At 39.5% G+C, this 16,496-nt stretch overlaps 1 protein-coding gene across 11 annotated transcripts in view; it reads right to left on the bottom strand.

Moving 5' to 3' along the window:
* Positions 1-16,496, bottom strand: part of PBRM1 (polybromo 1) — a 61,544-nt gene that overhangs the window by 10,554 nt on the left and 34,494 nt on the right. For 10 of the 11 annotated variants that reach the window (XM_090147932.1, XM_090147929.1, XM_090147927.1 and 7 more), the window contains 8 exons: positions 15,729-15,914; positions 14,886-15,043; positions 14,064-14,330; positions 12,598-12,743; positions 12,122-12,279; positions 11,443-11,626; positions 9,896-10,106; positions 5,274-5,475 (listed from right to left, as the gene is read on the bottom strand). In XM_090147932.1, the coding sequence (XP_090004058.1) occupies positions 5,274-5,475; positions 9,896-10,106; positions 11,443-11,626; positions 12,122-12,279; positions 12,598-12,743; positions 14,064-14,330; positions 14,886-15,043; positions 15,729-15,914 (1,512 nt within the window). Of the gene's footprint in view, positions 1-1,030; positions 1,190-5,273; positions 5,476-9,895; positions 10,107-11,442; positions 11,627-12,121; positions 12,280-12,597; positions 12,744-14,063; positions 14,331-14,885; positions 15,044-15,728; positions 15,915-16,496 lie in introns of all 11 variants that reach the window. The other variant, XM_090147935.1, reaches the window with a different exon arrangement.

Genomic DNA, 16,496 nt, shown 5'->3' with positions numbered 1-16,496 from the left:
TTTCAGGCCATCAGTTCTAAGTATGGCCACAGCCTGCAAGGCAGGAAAGAAAAAAGAACAAAAGAATAAATGGAATAATTTGAATGCCTTAAGTTTAAAAAAAAAAAACCAACAACCAAGAACCCACAAACCAAACCAAACCACATGACAAAAAGAAAACAAAAAACTACTCATTCATCTAACTATTCACTTTTACCTAACTCAGGACTATTTTAACCTTGACTGATGCTACCCAATCACTCCTTATCAGAAGTGGGAGAAGAAAAGCAACACATCAGGTCAGTCCTAATCCATCCTCTTGCAGATGTAAAGCTGATTCTCATAAAAGAACTTCCAGAGGACATGCAGTCTTCACGTATGACCTGGACATAATTATTCTGAAGACACCGCCTATGAAGTCAAGTTGGAGTATGACTGGCAACAAGAAAAAAACCCAGCAACAGGAACCACATAGAAGAATTCTCAAAGCTTAGTCTATTCTGCAAATCACCTGATACAAACCAGCAGTGTTGACATTTCATACTTGGTTTTGCAATGACTCTAGAACCTAGCCAGCTGCACTTATGTCTAATCATAATTCTGGAGTTTCGTTTTTTAAATTTGGTTTGGATTTTGTTTTGCCTCTCACATCCAGACAATAAAAACAAGTCCTCTGTCTCCTCCTGAACCACCTCCACTGATGCTGCTTACACTCAAAGAGTATTCAGCTCCCAGCATCACTGCTGCAGCAAGAATAAACACGACTTCTGCAAAGTAGAACCAATAAACATAACTGCACACAAACAGCACAGGCCTGCCACACAGGGAGGAGGCTTCTTCCCTGTGTTTCCACCAGAACACTCACTACTGGAGCAGGGCACGTGGGGCTGCCACCCTACTGCTGCGGATACGCACATTCACCGTGAAGGAAGACTGAAGAGGCTGAGCGTTTTCCTCCGTAAGAACAAAGTGACCCAAGAGTGTGTTGTTCAGTTATGAAGGGGGTTGATATAGTGGATGAGGAAAAATGGTTGTAGCTCCTACATTTTACCTGCAACGGGTGTCAACTGCTGATTGAGCATCCCCATTGGTGTTGGTGGCGGCACCACCCCCATAAGAGCCCCGACAGGAGTGCCTGCCCGGGGGGAGGGATTCTGCTGCTGTGCTGCTCGCTCTCTCTCCTGCTGCTCAGCAACTTTAGCTGCCCGCTCTGTAAAAGTATTTTAGATTTTCAGTTCTGTTTTGTAACCCAGAGTTTCAAAATATTATCTGTTCATTAAAAAGGTCTAGTCAAACACTGGCATACTTTAGTAAAATATAAAGTAGAACAGATGAATCTTTGTAACCAGCATATGATTTGATTTCATGTGGCTGCAGCTAAGACTTTTAGAGAACCTTGAATGAAAAATATTCCACAAAGTTTTATCTTTTTCTTAAAAAAAAATATATAATAATAATAATAACAAAAATAATAAAATAAAAATTTTAAAGGAACAAATTGGATAACAACACCAGTGTTACCAGTGTGAAGCAGCAGTCCAGCACTAGGCTAAGTCTGCACCAGGACAACATGGCAAAGCCTTCCCTCCTTGGACACCACTGGCTCAGCTGGAGCAGCTGCAGTCAGCACCCTGCCTGCCAGCCGTGCCCTGGAGCAAGGTGCAAATAGCATCCAGCAATGCCAGTGGTCCATTTCTTTTTGTGCTTCCCACTGCTGTTTCCTTGGTGGTGGTTTTGCTGTTGTCGTTGTTGTGTTTTTTTGTTTTGTTTTGTTTTTTGTTTTACTGATACAGCTGAAAAATGGTGGCAAAGTTGGGAAGCATTTGCAAAGTTTTCTTAGAGTAGATAGGTTCTTTAGCATTTGGAATATAACAAGCAGCAGTTTGATGAACCAAAAATATTTTCTCTGCCTCTGTCGTTTTCCCAATTTTTGTTCCCTCTGAGATTTTTTTTTCCTTCTTCTTTTTTTTTTTTTTCCTGAAGATGTCTAACTCACATTGAGCTGCTCACTGGAGGTCATGTATGTCCTTTGTATGATTAATCTGGTCATTATCTCAATCAAGTTTCTCACTATGACTGCAGGAACAAAAGATCTACTGCAGGGAATCTGACCAGAGGACAATTTTATATTAGGGGAAGGGCAAAGGGTCATGGGAAGAAGAAAGAAAGAAAGAAAAAAACCACAACAAAAGAGAACCAAAAAACAACCCCAAGCAAACAAAAAAAGAAGGTATACCGAATGCCCACTGAAGGTGCTTCTGGAGCATGCAAGTTGTTGGTTGTTCACTCTGAACATCATCTCTTACTGACGCAATGAGGAACAACAAAGGATAAATGAATGCAGCATACATCTCCAGCAAATGTTAACAACAGTGAATGCAGGGCTGGAAGTTCTCTTGCAGTTGGTGAAAGATGAGAACTGTCACTAAAACAGCAACCAAGGTCCTCAGTCAAACAAGGCTAAAAAGTTCATCAAGGAGATCACGTTATACATGCATCCTGCCAAGGCTACTCAGTTGAAATTCAAATATGTGACTGCAAATGTTCACCATGCATTGGTGTCCCGGAGGACCTGTGCAACACCTAGCACTACTGCCATGCACTGTAAGACCGGTTTCATTTCCAAAGGCATTTCCTTCCTTTTCACTTGTGTCATTTCTGAAAGAGATGACGACGCACAGGAACTCCTATGTATACTACAGGCAACTCACATGTGACTGACCACAAAATACATGAGACTTTTGAAGGTAGATCCTGAAGTAGAAAATGGAGATAATCATCTTAAGAGTACAGCAAGCATTTAGAGAAAAGATGAAGTAGCTGTTCTGCCTCTCAACTACTCTTGGCCAGTTAAAATAACAGTCAGACAAAAGCAAAAGTTTTGAAGACGCTCTGATGAATGAGATTCTTGTTAAGCATTCAGTTTTATCAGATCTTGGAGTGCTGAGCCTCTAAGAATGTGACATAGGACAACATTCAAGTTTTACCTGGTCTGTCCCTGCTGTCTCTACCACTGAACTAACAGATGGAACAATACTGCCAGAGGGAACTCAAGAGGTCTGAAAGTTTGGCCTGGAGCACTCACCTTCACACTCACATCAGTCAGGCTAGGACTTGAAATCATTCTAATGCCATTTCCAATGCATCTCAAGAGACAGGAAAGAGACATTCTGCTTTGAACAGACCTCTCCTTAAGATGAGCCTTGGCCTCAAACCCCACATATTCTTTTATATTAAGGAGTTCTCACGGTGCAGTTAGCCATGCAGGCACTTCCAATGCAGCCTGTTCTTTATTTGACTACCGCTAAAGAACAGCCATCACTCTGCGCATATACTAAGTGAAATTTTCAGTAGATCAAAATGGATCAAAAATGCAAACTGCTTTCCCAGCAGACCATGGAAAGGCACTTTACTATTGAAATGACAAACCATATCTGCTCCCTACTCTCTGCCCAGCCTGGAGTGCATGAATTTCCCACTGTCACAGTGGAAGGAGCAGAGTTTCTCTCCTTCCATGCACAGGAGTAAGCAGAGTTTGGACTCTAAGGAACTCCATCCCAACCCCTCAAAACCAAATAAAAGCAAGCCTGTTCCTGGGCAGACAACAAGTCGGAGAAACTGCAGTTCAAAACTCAAAAGCTTTGGAAAAAATGTAAGTAAGGAGGAAGGCTGAAATGGAAGCACTTGGGCTTACACAAAGGACAGACGCTGTTGCTGCTGTCAAAATTACGGTGAAGTGCGAGCACCAAGCAGCTCTAAGCTAGAAGTGAGGACATGCCAGCCATCCTACTGCTTGGGCAAGGCTGCAGGGAGGGACCTGGCAATAAAATATATCAGACGCACCTAGAATGGTGAAATAGGAAACTACAACAGGAAAAAAGTAAGACCACAGTATTTTCACATACAGCATTACCACTTCCCTTGACAACATTTGCAAAGGAAGCTTGCATGCAGTCCTGCTGTATTACCCTCCAGCACTTCAGAAAGGACTGAGGAGGCTGAGGGTGTGAAGTGACAGCACACAAACTTCTAGTCTGTGGATCAAAGTGCACTATAAACTGTAAGCATGTAAAAAAACCTAATCAAATCTCACCTTTTAAAAGTAATATTATAAATTAATTGAGCAATACCTTCCTAGGGTGTTGAAACTTCCCTACCCAAAGTAATATCTTCTCCCAATAAAATTGCAACAGTTGCTTAAAAACTAGGCTTTATATTAGAAATGCTGAGACACTGCTAACTAGAATAATAACTGGATGTCAAGCCACTGTATTAGACTTGATAGGGCCTGCTGTTAAGGATCAACTGTATTTTGATTTTGATCAAATAAAGTTGACACACAGTAAGCAATATCAGTGAGGAAGGAAAGGATGAAGGAGAGGACAAAGGAGAGGATGGAGAGGATGAAGGAGAGGATGAAGGAAAGAACGGACTTTCTAAATCTCACGCCTATGAAATTTACTGGCATAAGGTTTCAAAATCTCTCAGCAAAATCAGTTACAACAGTTGACTGATGCTGAGACTGAATAACAGGTCATATTTACAGTACTGCAATTGAATCTGTACCTCTTTTTTTTTTTTTTTTTTTTTAAACCAGAGCTCTTTCAGACTCTCAGTACAGTTAAGAGAGGAACTTTTTCCCACTCCACTGTAAGCTTTCTTACCTGGCACTATAGCTCCAAAGAGCTTCTTGTCCAAAGATCTCTTTCTTGCAGCCCCCTCCAAAGTCCTCCCCTATGGAAACTTTTACAAGCTGTTTTTTCAGCTGACAAGGGCACGCAGCTCTTTTGCTCCCCATTTTCCACATTTCTTTTGTCTTGGCTCATTTGATTATTTGTGGCAAAGACACCTAAATTATCAGTTGCACACTACTGAATTGAAGCCTGCTCTTTGCTCCTCTTCAGTCAACTCTCAATATGCCTTCTCTTTAAGGTACACCCAGAACACAAACATCACTATGCTCAGAGGGCAGTGAGGCCCTGGCACTGCTGTCCAGAGAAGCTGTGGGTGCCCCAGTGCTGGAGATGCTTAAGGCCTGGTTGGATGGGGCCCTGGGCAGCCTGAGCTGGTGGGGGCAGCCAGCCCACAGCAGGGGGATTGGAACTAGACGACTGTGAAGGTCCCTTCCAACACAAGCTGTCCTGTGATAACTATGATTTCTACAATTCTATGACATTCTGTGATTCCATGATAACCATCTTCTTTCATAAAACCGGTCATCTGAGTAACAGTAATGAACATGTTCAGAGAGAAAAAGTAGAAAAAAAACGTTTAACATTTTATATTTTATTTACCTTCGTATTCTGCTTTCTTTGTTGCTTCCAGGTTTCTCCATTCAGTTCCTACAAGCCTGCTGAGTTCTCCAAAGGAGTAGTCTGGGTGCTGAGCTTTAATCACAGCTCTCATCTCACTGCTAAATAAGATGTAACCACTCATGTTGATCTTCCTTTTTGATCCCTCCTTCTTGGTGCTGCCCTTAACAGACTTGGGAGTGGACTGTGAGAAAAAGCAGTTATGACCACAAGTATACAACAGAGAAGTTTCTTAACGTTAAAAAAAGTAAAAGCTGTAGGAAATAGCATGTAAAAATATGCCCAGTTTTCTCTCTCGCATATACAAGGGCCAGCCACCCTTACAGCCTCTCAAGAGAGACTACGCTTCTCAGTGAGAGACAAGAATATACGCATTTACAGAAAACACCCAAGTGGGAAAAAAAACCCATAATCACAACAAAAGCAAAAAGCAAAACACAATAACTTGATGCTTTTTAACCTTTCCAGACACAAGGCCAACCTTATAACTGAGGCTTCCAAAAGTGCACAGTAACTCAGCACAGAACAATTGCTATTAGCTGAGGTCATTTCAAATTAACCCACAGGGCTCATAAGTACTGAATAGCAAGCAACTATTCAGAAGGCAATAAGAGAATACAAGCAATTGTACTAATTTCATATGTCATCTATTTTGCTGTTCAGAAATACTGCCAACACAAGTCAAGTAGAACACTTTATTTGCCATCACACGTTTTATGAAATGGCTTTCACGTTTAATCCTGGGCCTTTGCAACTCCCATCTCCTTGGTGCCATCCCCTAATTTCACATTTCTGAGTGCTCTTAATTTTGCCTGTCAAACTTTCTACTGCTCCTCTCACATTTCCTAAATACCCATTTATCCCTGGAAATGAAAAACAGAGCCCAGTTTCACTGTCACCTGCACACAAGTTCACAGCATTACCTGCTGATGGGTAACTAATCCTCTGTTCTACTAAAGATCTGTCTCCTTTGCTCTCATCATCCAGACTGCTCCTGCCTGAGAGCTCTTTCACATCTCCAGCTATCAAAAAATTCAACCTACTCTGACAACCAGCATATGAGGAGACCATAACCCACTCTGTGACCAATAAGGCCCAAAATGCTTCATCAGACCAAAATCTTCAAAAAGCTCTCCCCATGTCTTCAGCATTACAAATTTCTCACACTGTGAGGAGTACAATCATATCCAAATATTTGCAGGGGAAAAATGTCTGATGCCTATCTCTCAGAGAAATGCAAAGCTTCAGCTACACCAAGACTTTCTGAAAGTCCTGTTCTTAATTTAAACCAAGGGGTGGATGAACTGAGGCATGCCAGTGTGTTACTACAAACATCACTGCTTTCATTTTCAAATAGCAATCTACCCTCCATGTTTTCATTACAAACCTAAGGATAACACTTAGCTTTTTGGCAGGAATTCTTTAGATATGTCTCTATGATGGAGAAACGAAGAAAAAACCCCACACAGTGCACGCAGAACATAACCTTGCTTCTCAGAAGTTCTCAGTTCAGAAACAGGAAAATCCAGTTATACATTTGATATATGTATATGTGTGGATAGGGAAAGGCTGTTGGCGTAGTCTACCTAGAATTCAGCCAAGCCTTTGACACTGTCTCTTCCAGCATTCTCCTGCAGAAGCTGGCAGCCCCTGGCTTGGACAGGTACACTCTTTGCTGGGTAAAGAACTGGCTGAAGGGCCAGGCCCAGAGAATGGAGGTGAATGGAGTCAAAAATTCAGCTGCTGACCGGTCATGAGTGGTGAATCCACACCTCAAGTGCTGTATTCAGTTTTGGGCCACTCACTACATGAAAGACATTGAGGCCCTGGAGAACGTCCAGAGAAGAGCAACAAAGCTGGTGTGGGCTGGAGCACAAGCTTTATGAGGAGCAGCTGAGGGAACTATGAAACTCCTATGAAACTAGGAACAGGACAAGATGGAATGGTCTCCAGTTGCACCAGGGGAGGCTCAGACTGGATATTAGCAAGAATTTCTTCTCAGAAAGAGTAGTGAGGTATTGGAACAAGCTGTCTGGGGGAGCAGTGGATTGACTGTCCCTGAAGGTGTTTAAGGAAAGGGTAGATGTAGTACTTAGAAACATGGTTTAGTGAGCAATATTGGTGGCAGGTGGATGGTTGAACTAGATGATCTTAGAGATAGTTTCCAACTTTAATGATTGTATGACTTGACCTCTGCACTTAGACACAAATACATCAGCTGGTTTTGCTTTATGATGCTTGCAACAGTGTATTAATAACAGTCGTGTCATTACACTTAAAGGTCAGGCCATCACTTTGGGAGAGATAACAGGACTTTAATCAACTTTTAAGAATTCTGAATTCAATTCTTACGTTTTCCATTATTTTACATCGCTGCTATGACAATTTCTAACATAATATTTTCCACTCAAGGCAGGTAAGAAATAAACCAGGACCCATCCCTACACCATTTCACATGATAAAGCAAAAACCCAAAACTCCACTTTTTCTTTCCTTCCCATTCTGCTTCTTGACTCAGCAAACAGCAGCAGGAAAGCAACATCCACACATTTGTCAAGCTTGACTTGGCTTGACTCATTTAATTTTCAGGAGTAATATTTGCTTCTTTTGTTACCAGAAAAAAGGGGTAAAAACCATCAGGGTTTTAATAGTTGTTAGATAAACTGCATATGTTTAACAGAACATGAAGCAAGCGTGTGCCTTTTGCCTAGGAGCTCTGTTTAAAAGAAATTATTTTAAAGGGGACAGAAATAGAACAGATTACAATAGGTCAACAAAGATGGTTCATTTCTGTGCTATGTGATTGTAATCACTCTGCCACAGCTATATTGTTCTTTGTGTAGCAGCTCAGACACAACATCTTTTGTTTTCCAAATCAGCAGCATCAGGAATCTGCCAGGCTAAAAGTAAAGAATGATTCATAAGGGCCCTTGTGTTGCTACTTGACCCCTTCCAGTTTTTCTTATTTTCTTTTCCCATTTCAATTTCTAGGCTTCAGAGATCACATCTGGCTGAAGTATACATAAAAACACACACGTTGGATATTTCCACTGAGTCTGATTTCTCAACAGTTACCCTAGAAGTCCTGCAAGACAATCCCATTACAAACAATTCTAAGAAATGTAGCTTTCAATATGGCTTTTCAAAAAAACAATATATATTAGTTCTTCAATAAAACTTCAAGGGATCTGAATAAAACAGCTATACTGGAAGACAGAAAGCAAAGGAGAGCAGAAGACAGTGAGTGCTGCAAAAAGGCAGCGTGAGGAATTCTTTAATGTTCAGTGATTCCTACTTAAACTGCTTTCAGGAGCTGCAGTGGTAATATTTTGATGCATAAGAAGCCACATTCTCCTATCCTACAACATTTTATTAGTCAATACAGATTAACAACACAATAGCTTTTTTTTTTTTTTTTTTTAGCACTTAGCAAGAATTCTCATGCTACTTAAGAATACAGCATTAAAAAAAATAAGAGCAGAACAACAGATGCATCAGGCAGTCCTGCTCACATAGCAAAAAAAATCACAAACAAACCAAGGTGAAGCACTGAATTTCATCAACGTGTGTACATGTGTGTCACATCCAAAGACAGTTATTTCTACCCAGTGGTCACATCGTTTCTTCAACTGCCAATGAAGCTGTCACTTCAGAATCAGTATGACACAGCAGAAATCCAGACTGCTGGTTACAAACACATCCCAAACTCCCTCTTGTTCCCAGCACATCACTCCCACTACCTTCTTAAGGCTGGCATTAACTTAAATGAGAGAATAATAATAATAATTTAATGCAGTTGCAAACAAAAGTTTTTGGTTAGGTTAACTTGCAAAAAGTTTCCCACCCTACTTCAATACTCAGTTACATAAATACCAGGGCTTGTGTGAGAGAAGTAGTAAGAGAGGGAGGACTGAAAATGCCCTATTTATGCAGCAGCAATGACTCATGGCATGTTCAAATGCCATATAACCACATGGTTTCTGATTTGTCTCCTTTCCATATATCAGCACATCAAAGTTTCTGCGATGTACAGCAAGACACAGAAAAAGTTTTCATCACTTTTTTTCCCTCTCAAGTTCTGATTTTCAAACATGAATGGTAACTTAAAGGAGTGATCTTTTTTCCTTCAATAATTATGTGTAGCATTTTCTAAAAAATGCTACATGTCAGAACTCTAACACTCAAGTCCAGCTTTTTACAAAATGTAAGGAAAAGCTTAAAAATGGATGCTAGGTTACTTAAGTATTACAGTTAAACTCTTGCATCCTAACCTTATATTTGATATAAATACCTGTTATTTCATAAGAAGTGTCACAGAAAACCTACTAATGAAAAACAACACTGACATATACAAAACATTCCCTGCAAGATTTTCCTCAGCTGAATGATTTCCTTTAAAAATATTTTAACTGATTTAATTATTAGAATATGGATATCATATTGGACATGCTAAAACTGCTCTGTGTCATCATTCCACAGACTAGTAAATCAAACACTAAATCTGTTCTGTATATGTGATAAAACACTACTGCATTTTGTTTAATCGGGTTGAGGTAAGGAGGAGGAATATCAGCATTTAAAGGTCCCTCAAGGAACATGTTTACCTGCGGTGGAGTATAAGGCATGATATCCAATTCACTAGATAACGGGGTCTGAAGCTGAGGCATAGAAGGTGTTTCAGTGATATCACCTTCCTCTTCTCCTATCTCTTCCATGTCCTCATCACCTCCTTCCAGCTCAGCAAATTTTGCTTCTAGCTGCTGGATTTTCTTCTCCAGAAGTGGAGATGGTTCCTTCTGAGGAACTATGGGTTTTCTGAAAGGCACAGGAGGAAAACAGAAAGAAGATGAGAATATACTCATACTCAACAAGGCACAGCAAATATTTTGAAGAGAAAACCAACTTTTCTTCTTATATGACTGAATGTGGAAAGAATGGTGACTCAGGATGCGCCAGTGCTTGTTTTCACAACATTAAGCAGAAATCATTTTGTGTCCATGGTCAGCGTTTCATTTGAGCCACTTATTTGCTTTTTTTTCTTCTCAGTTTGAGTTAGAAGGGGATTTCTGAAAATAGTTAATCTCTGCAACAGTTAATACAGTTGCAGAATACAGTTAACACCACAACCTCCTTCATTTTTCTTTAATAATAAATTAATATATCAGTGTTCACCATCTTGAATGGGAGCCATTACCCATACTCAGGACTCACGTAGTTTAACAATATCCCAGATCATTCACTCATCTGATAAAATAACAACTTTATTAAATTCAGGAGAAGAAAATGTAATCATCTGCTGGCATTTAAGACCATGAAAAGATTCGCATTATTTGGACTTCTTCCCAAAACATCCTTTAAAAGGACCTGTCAAATTCCATCCTCTCCTACAACTGATGTTTATAAATGTGCTGGATCTGCCTGTAATGGAGTCAGTTTATACTGTGGCAACTTGCACAGTGTTGCCTGTTGGATTTGTGACCAAAGCAGTGTTGATAACAAATAGATGTTTCAGTTCATGCTGAACAGTGTTGTCGCATTCTCAAAGATCTCAAAGATTTGTTGGTTTTTTTTTTTCACCCACTCCACATTTTCAAAGCAAGCAGGCTGGGAACAGGCAAAAAAGCTGTGTGGGGGAACAGGCAGGATAGCTGATCCCAACTGACTAAAGGGATACAGAACCACAGAATGGTTCCAGCTGAAAAAGATCTTAAAGGTTCCAAGCTCTGCCAGGTGCTGATTGCCACCCACTAGAGATCTGGCTGTCTAGGGCCCTTCCAACCTGGCCTTAAACATCTCCATATTCAACTGAGTGAAACGAAGATGACAGATGTGGGGTTATGGCATTTGTCTTTCCATGAAACCACAGCTTGTGCTAAGGCCCTGCTTTCCAGCAAGTAGCTAAACATCTGCCAGCTGATGGGAAGTAGAGAATTCCTATTTTGCTTTGCTTGCATACATAGCTTTGCATCAGTAATTATACTGTCTTTATATTAAAAAAAAGAGTGTTTCTTGCTTTTGCCCTTTTCATTTTCTCCTCATGCTATGGGAAATGTGCAAGTGGCTGCAGTGCAAGGGGCTCAGCTGCTGGGTGGGTCAACACACCACAATACAGAGTGCTCAGGAGATCTCTTCATTCCCATAACATTTTTACCTAAAATAGTATATTTCATCATCGACAACTTTTGCAGAGAGTGAAAATCTCTTGAGCCCCTTAAATTTCTTCATTTGTTTGTCGCTTTCGTTGTAGCGGCTCTCACATAGAAAAACATCATTTTCAGAAATTTCAGTTGGTCTGCAGCAGAGGAAGTCCTTGAATGACAGAACAGCACACTTGCCTGCAGAAATGAAAAGAGCTGGGTAAGAAGGCGGATCCTTTACAAAAAAGAGTGGAAATTCAAATTTTTGCTAGTCAGGTAAGTATCAGCCCACTGTTTGCCCCAACTATGGAAAAATACATCAGTGGACATCTCTGTTCAATAATTTCACTCATGAGAAACCTACACCAATTGAACATAGCTTTTGGATTATTTTTTTTTTTCCAAAGATCAACAACAACAACAAAACACATTAAAGGATTAACAAAAAAGCCACTGCTAGTCTGTTAACAGCACAGCATCTGAATTACAGAATGAAGTATGTAACAGTCATCTTATTCAACAAACCAAATATCAACCTCCTTCTGAGCTGACTTTCCAGGTACATACACTGGAATAAATACATTAATAAGCAAGAATAATGGGAGTTTTCTACTCTCTGACTTCAGATTTTTGTTTGCTTTTTTCTTTCAAATGTACAGAGTGCCCAGTGGATTTCAAGTTGCTAGGAATTACCCAAAATGCAAGACATAGGACAGGTCTCCTCCAAGTTACTCAGAAACACTTCCTTCTTGTAGAACATTTTAGTTGGTTCGTGTTCAGTTTCTTCAGGATGGATGAAGATTGGACCAAAGAAATACGCAGCTCCATCTCGCACCCACATCTTTTCAATTCTGGAAAGAAAAACATATCACTGACATCAATGCAAGGCCATCCTTACTGAAGGAGTAAGCTAGATACACTGGGCTGTTCAGGAAGACTGTGGGCACGAAACAAGTATTAAGTGCAGCCTGTTCTGACTGTACAGCTGTTACCTTTTTTTAAAAAAAAAAGACTGACACAATTCCACCTCAGCTTATTAAGAGCTTCTAACACAGTTTCATTCAGAAGATTTTTTTTTCCCATCCTCTTCTACACCTTTTTGCAACAATCCAGTCTTTTGCCCAAGCTATTTTTATAGATACAAACTGCAATGAAGAAATGGTACCTACCTTCCTACCCGAGGTCGCACTAATCCATGCGATTTTATGAAGACGCAGTCCCCAACCTTAAGCCACATATCATTGTAACAGAGCTGCTCAAAGTAATGGCAACCAGGTTCCCCATTAGACATTTCTACTGGTACGTCTTCTTTGTCCTGCAAAAGACAATGCACTTAGAAACCTGTGGGACAACAGAAAACCAAGTATAACGATGCCAGGTGCAAGGAGGAGAGTATTTGCTCCACCTTTATGTCACCAATAATAGGCAACACACCAACCAGACAAGTAAAAGCAAAAATGAGGGGACTCAGAATTTAGAAAATGAAAAATCCAAGCCATAGCTATCCCTCTATGCATGTTGCAAGCCTTCCAATTTCATAATCAAAGCTGTAATTTTGCCAGTAATTCACAGATCCTTTTTTGCGCTATTACTACAAATTTATAAACTTTGAAGCCTCATCTGTCTACTCTGATGGTTTGTTTTAGAGCACACTAAAACTTACAGGAGGCAAGAATTTAGTATTTGGTGAAGTTAAAAGAAATAAAAATGTAATTATCATTTATCATAGTTATACAACTGCTCCATGCTTTTAAGAACAGAATCATGCAGTTTGCTCTGTTTTAATTTCTCTTTGGTGCCTCATGCCTCATTTGACTTTTCAGTTTGTTATTTCAAAAAGCCAATGAAAACACAGGATATCCCCTCAGTGTGTGCCAGGAAAAGATCTTAGAAGCTTTCATCCTCTTGGTAGAAAGAATTTCTTCTTTTGTCATGAAGCAAATAAATACAGTAATTCACACAAAGTGTGTATTACTAAGTGACAGTGCTGGATATTCCATTTTGAGGCTCTGTTAGAGTACTCAGAACGTAAAATAGACTCATCTCATTACTCCAAATTTATTTCATATTAAATTACTGCAATTTAACACAATTAAACAAGTATATTTCCTTATAACTTTAAACACAATAAAATAAAATAATTTTCCTAATAGGTTGGGCAGAAAAAAACAGTTTGAATACAAACTACTTGGTTGTTAACCACAAACAAGTCACAGCGTTTATTATGTAGTGCTTACTGCTGCCTAGCTACTGACAATTTTACTGAAAGGCTACTTAAAAAAGCAGGTTAGGATCAATGTCGGTTGAAATTAGACTTTTAGATCCACTGATTCTCCAGGATTGCAACAAAATCTATAGTAGAAGTATTATTTTCTACTGAAGCAGTGAAGAAAAAAAAATAACCCTTAACACGGTCACAAAAAAGCATTTGTAAAACTTAGCAAATAGGTATAACAACTCATTTTTTGCTTAGTCAGGTTATAATTTGTATCTATGCAATGAATGTATAATAATTTTAAACACGAATATGATATATATTTTTTCCTGTGGCTGGATGCTGAGAAACCTAAGTTGTGCAAGGCTTAAATTTCATCATTCTTTATCTGTCAAACGTTAACCTTTTCATCTTGCATACCTTTTCAAGATGAAGGATACCTTCTCCCACCTTACTGTCATCTAACGTATCAGAGTGTTTCTCCTCCTCTGCTTTGTCTGTATTAGCAAATACAGAAGCAACACGGACCACAGGCAGGGGCACATCTCGTGGGACAAATCTTACAGAGCTCACAGGCATAGTCCACAGTTTAATCTTTTTAAAAGATTTTGTCTTCGCGGAATAACGTGACTCACAGACATACACATCCTCATCTCTAAAGTTTTCTGGACACAATTTAAAATATTCCTGCAGAATGAAAAGGATTACATTTTCAGGTGAGATATTTCAGCAACGTACCCACACCCCAACATCCGCCAGAGATCAGCATACTCCCTTTCGTGCACTCCAACTTTTTCTATGCATTTATCAGAAGCCTTTTCAGACTGATACAGCCTGCCTGCCGAGCTCTTCTCTTACAGTTTCACAAGAACAAGAGGGTATCAAACATGGGACAGATAGCAGAGACTTCATCTTCTTACCAAGACTGCACTCAAGTCTCAAGTATTCTTCAGCCTTTACGATATTACCTGCAATTTCTCTAATAGATGCTCTGAGAAATTCATTAGCTACTTATCTAATTCATAAGTGATTCCACAAAGCAGCCAGCACTGAAAATCAGTGTCACCTGGATGAGCTTACAAAGTAAACGAAAAACACAAACAGTACATGGGAGCAAATCCTTTTTAAAATTTTATCTCAGTATTAATAAAATGCCTACAGATCAGAGTACCTACACCTCTTCAAGAAAATAGCACAGAGCATATTAAGTCAATAAACAAATTAGTCCGAAGAGTTTCTCACCTTAACAAACATGACCACACATTTACCCAAAATTTTGCTAACTGGAACTTTATTATAATAGTCACTTTTAAAAACCTCTTTCTCCAAGAACTTTCTTGTTGCAAGATGAAATGTTTCATTTGGTCGATAAAACCAACAGCCATATAGCCATTTCTCTCCTTTAAAAAAAGAAACAAAAAGAGAGGAAGAAAGGAAAAGATCTAAAAACGTGTATTCTCTAGTGCATGAAGAAGCAAAACAAACTGCAGATGGTTTTCTTTATCAGATAGCCACATAATAATCAGTGAAGCAAATTTAACCAATTTAAAACAGAAAGATTCCTTAACTACTTTGGGTAAAGAAAATTAGGTTTCTTAGAAATTCTGCAAACTTTTTTTTTCCCCCAGAAGAATTAATTTCATCTTTATTTCGCTGAGACCTACAGAACCAATCATTTACAGGAAACAGAGTCTGCAACTTATTTATAGATATCTTTTACTTCCAAGCCTTCAAATGGCTTCCAACTTTTGCAGTTACGTGTGTCCAACTTTTGTTCAGAAATTTCTATTGCCATCCTTCTGCACCTAAACTGGAAGAAGCTCAATCCACTTCAAAAATGCCTATTTTCTGAGACGCTGACAATTTGGGGATGAGTAGGGAAGCAGATCAAAAAAGCACGTGTTGATCCAAGAACTTTCTATTCATAATTATTTTGGGACAGAGCAACTCAGAAACAAGAAAAAATACTCACCGGTCCACACATTTCTGCAAATCCAACAGTTAACACAAAAAAGGCTCAAATTTGAAGATGGAAATAGTAATAAGCTTCACCGTATTGTCTTTCTGTGTGAAAAGCATCCTTACCAGCAGAATCTTCCCACAGCCTCTCAATACAGACTATGTGAGGTTGCAAGTTGGCTTCAGCAGGCTCCACATAGACATAGTCTCCTACGTGGTACATGCTGTTCTTGAAGCTGCAATCCTGGCTGTAGGTCCGATGCAAGCATGACAGCCCAGCTGAGCCAGAAGAGTCTTCACTCTTTTCAGCTTCTGTTTTCAAGAACAGGTGGAAAACAAACATTACTAATTCTACATTTCCATGTTAGCCATGATTTCTGATGTGAACACTTCCACCCTTTGCTTGGTGCTGAATAACTCACTCACGAAGAACAATAAAAGAGTGTCCTACAGAACAAGAGAGGAACTCTAAAAATCAAACTACCAACTTCTTAATCATTCAGGAATTATGTTTCCTGGATTGAATCAAAGAAGTTTTGTTCAGTGAATTATTTTAAAATTGTAATGACAATAGTTCCCTTACAGTACTGAGCGAGTTGGAGCAATCAGCTTTACTGCTGCTGACCTTAGTGCCACATGGGAAGACAAACTGTCAGAAAGACAACTGAAGGACAAGGAACTAACAGCCCTGCTCATATCTGTGGAACGAAACAGGTAGAGAGCTGTGTTGAGTCCCTACGTGACATGCTCCACCAGCCATTCTATGTGCAGGAAATGTGAAACAAAAGATCTTCACGGTAGGTATCTTGCTCCATGAAAGCTTAAAGCTTTTTTTCCTCTTCCTACTCACAGCAGCCAAATGCAAGAGGCTTACTTTGATGTCATCTCATTAGT

The sequence above is a fragment of the Phasianus colchicus genome, chromosome 11 (genome assembly GCF_987193195.1).
Source record: "Phasianus colchicus chromosome 11, bPhaCol1.hap1.1, whole genome shotgun sequence".
Lineage (NCBI taxonomy): Eukaryota > Metazoa > Chordata > Aves > Galliformes > Phasianidae > Phasianus > Phasianus colchicus.
This window is presented reverse-complemented; position numbering and strand designations above follow the sequence as displayed.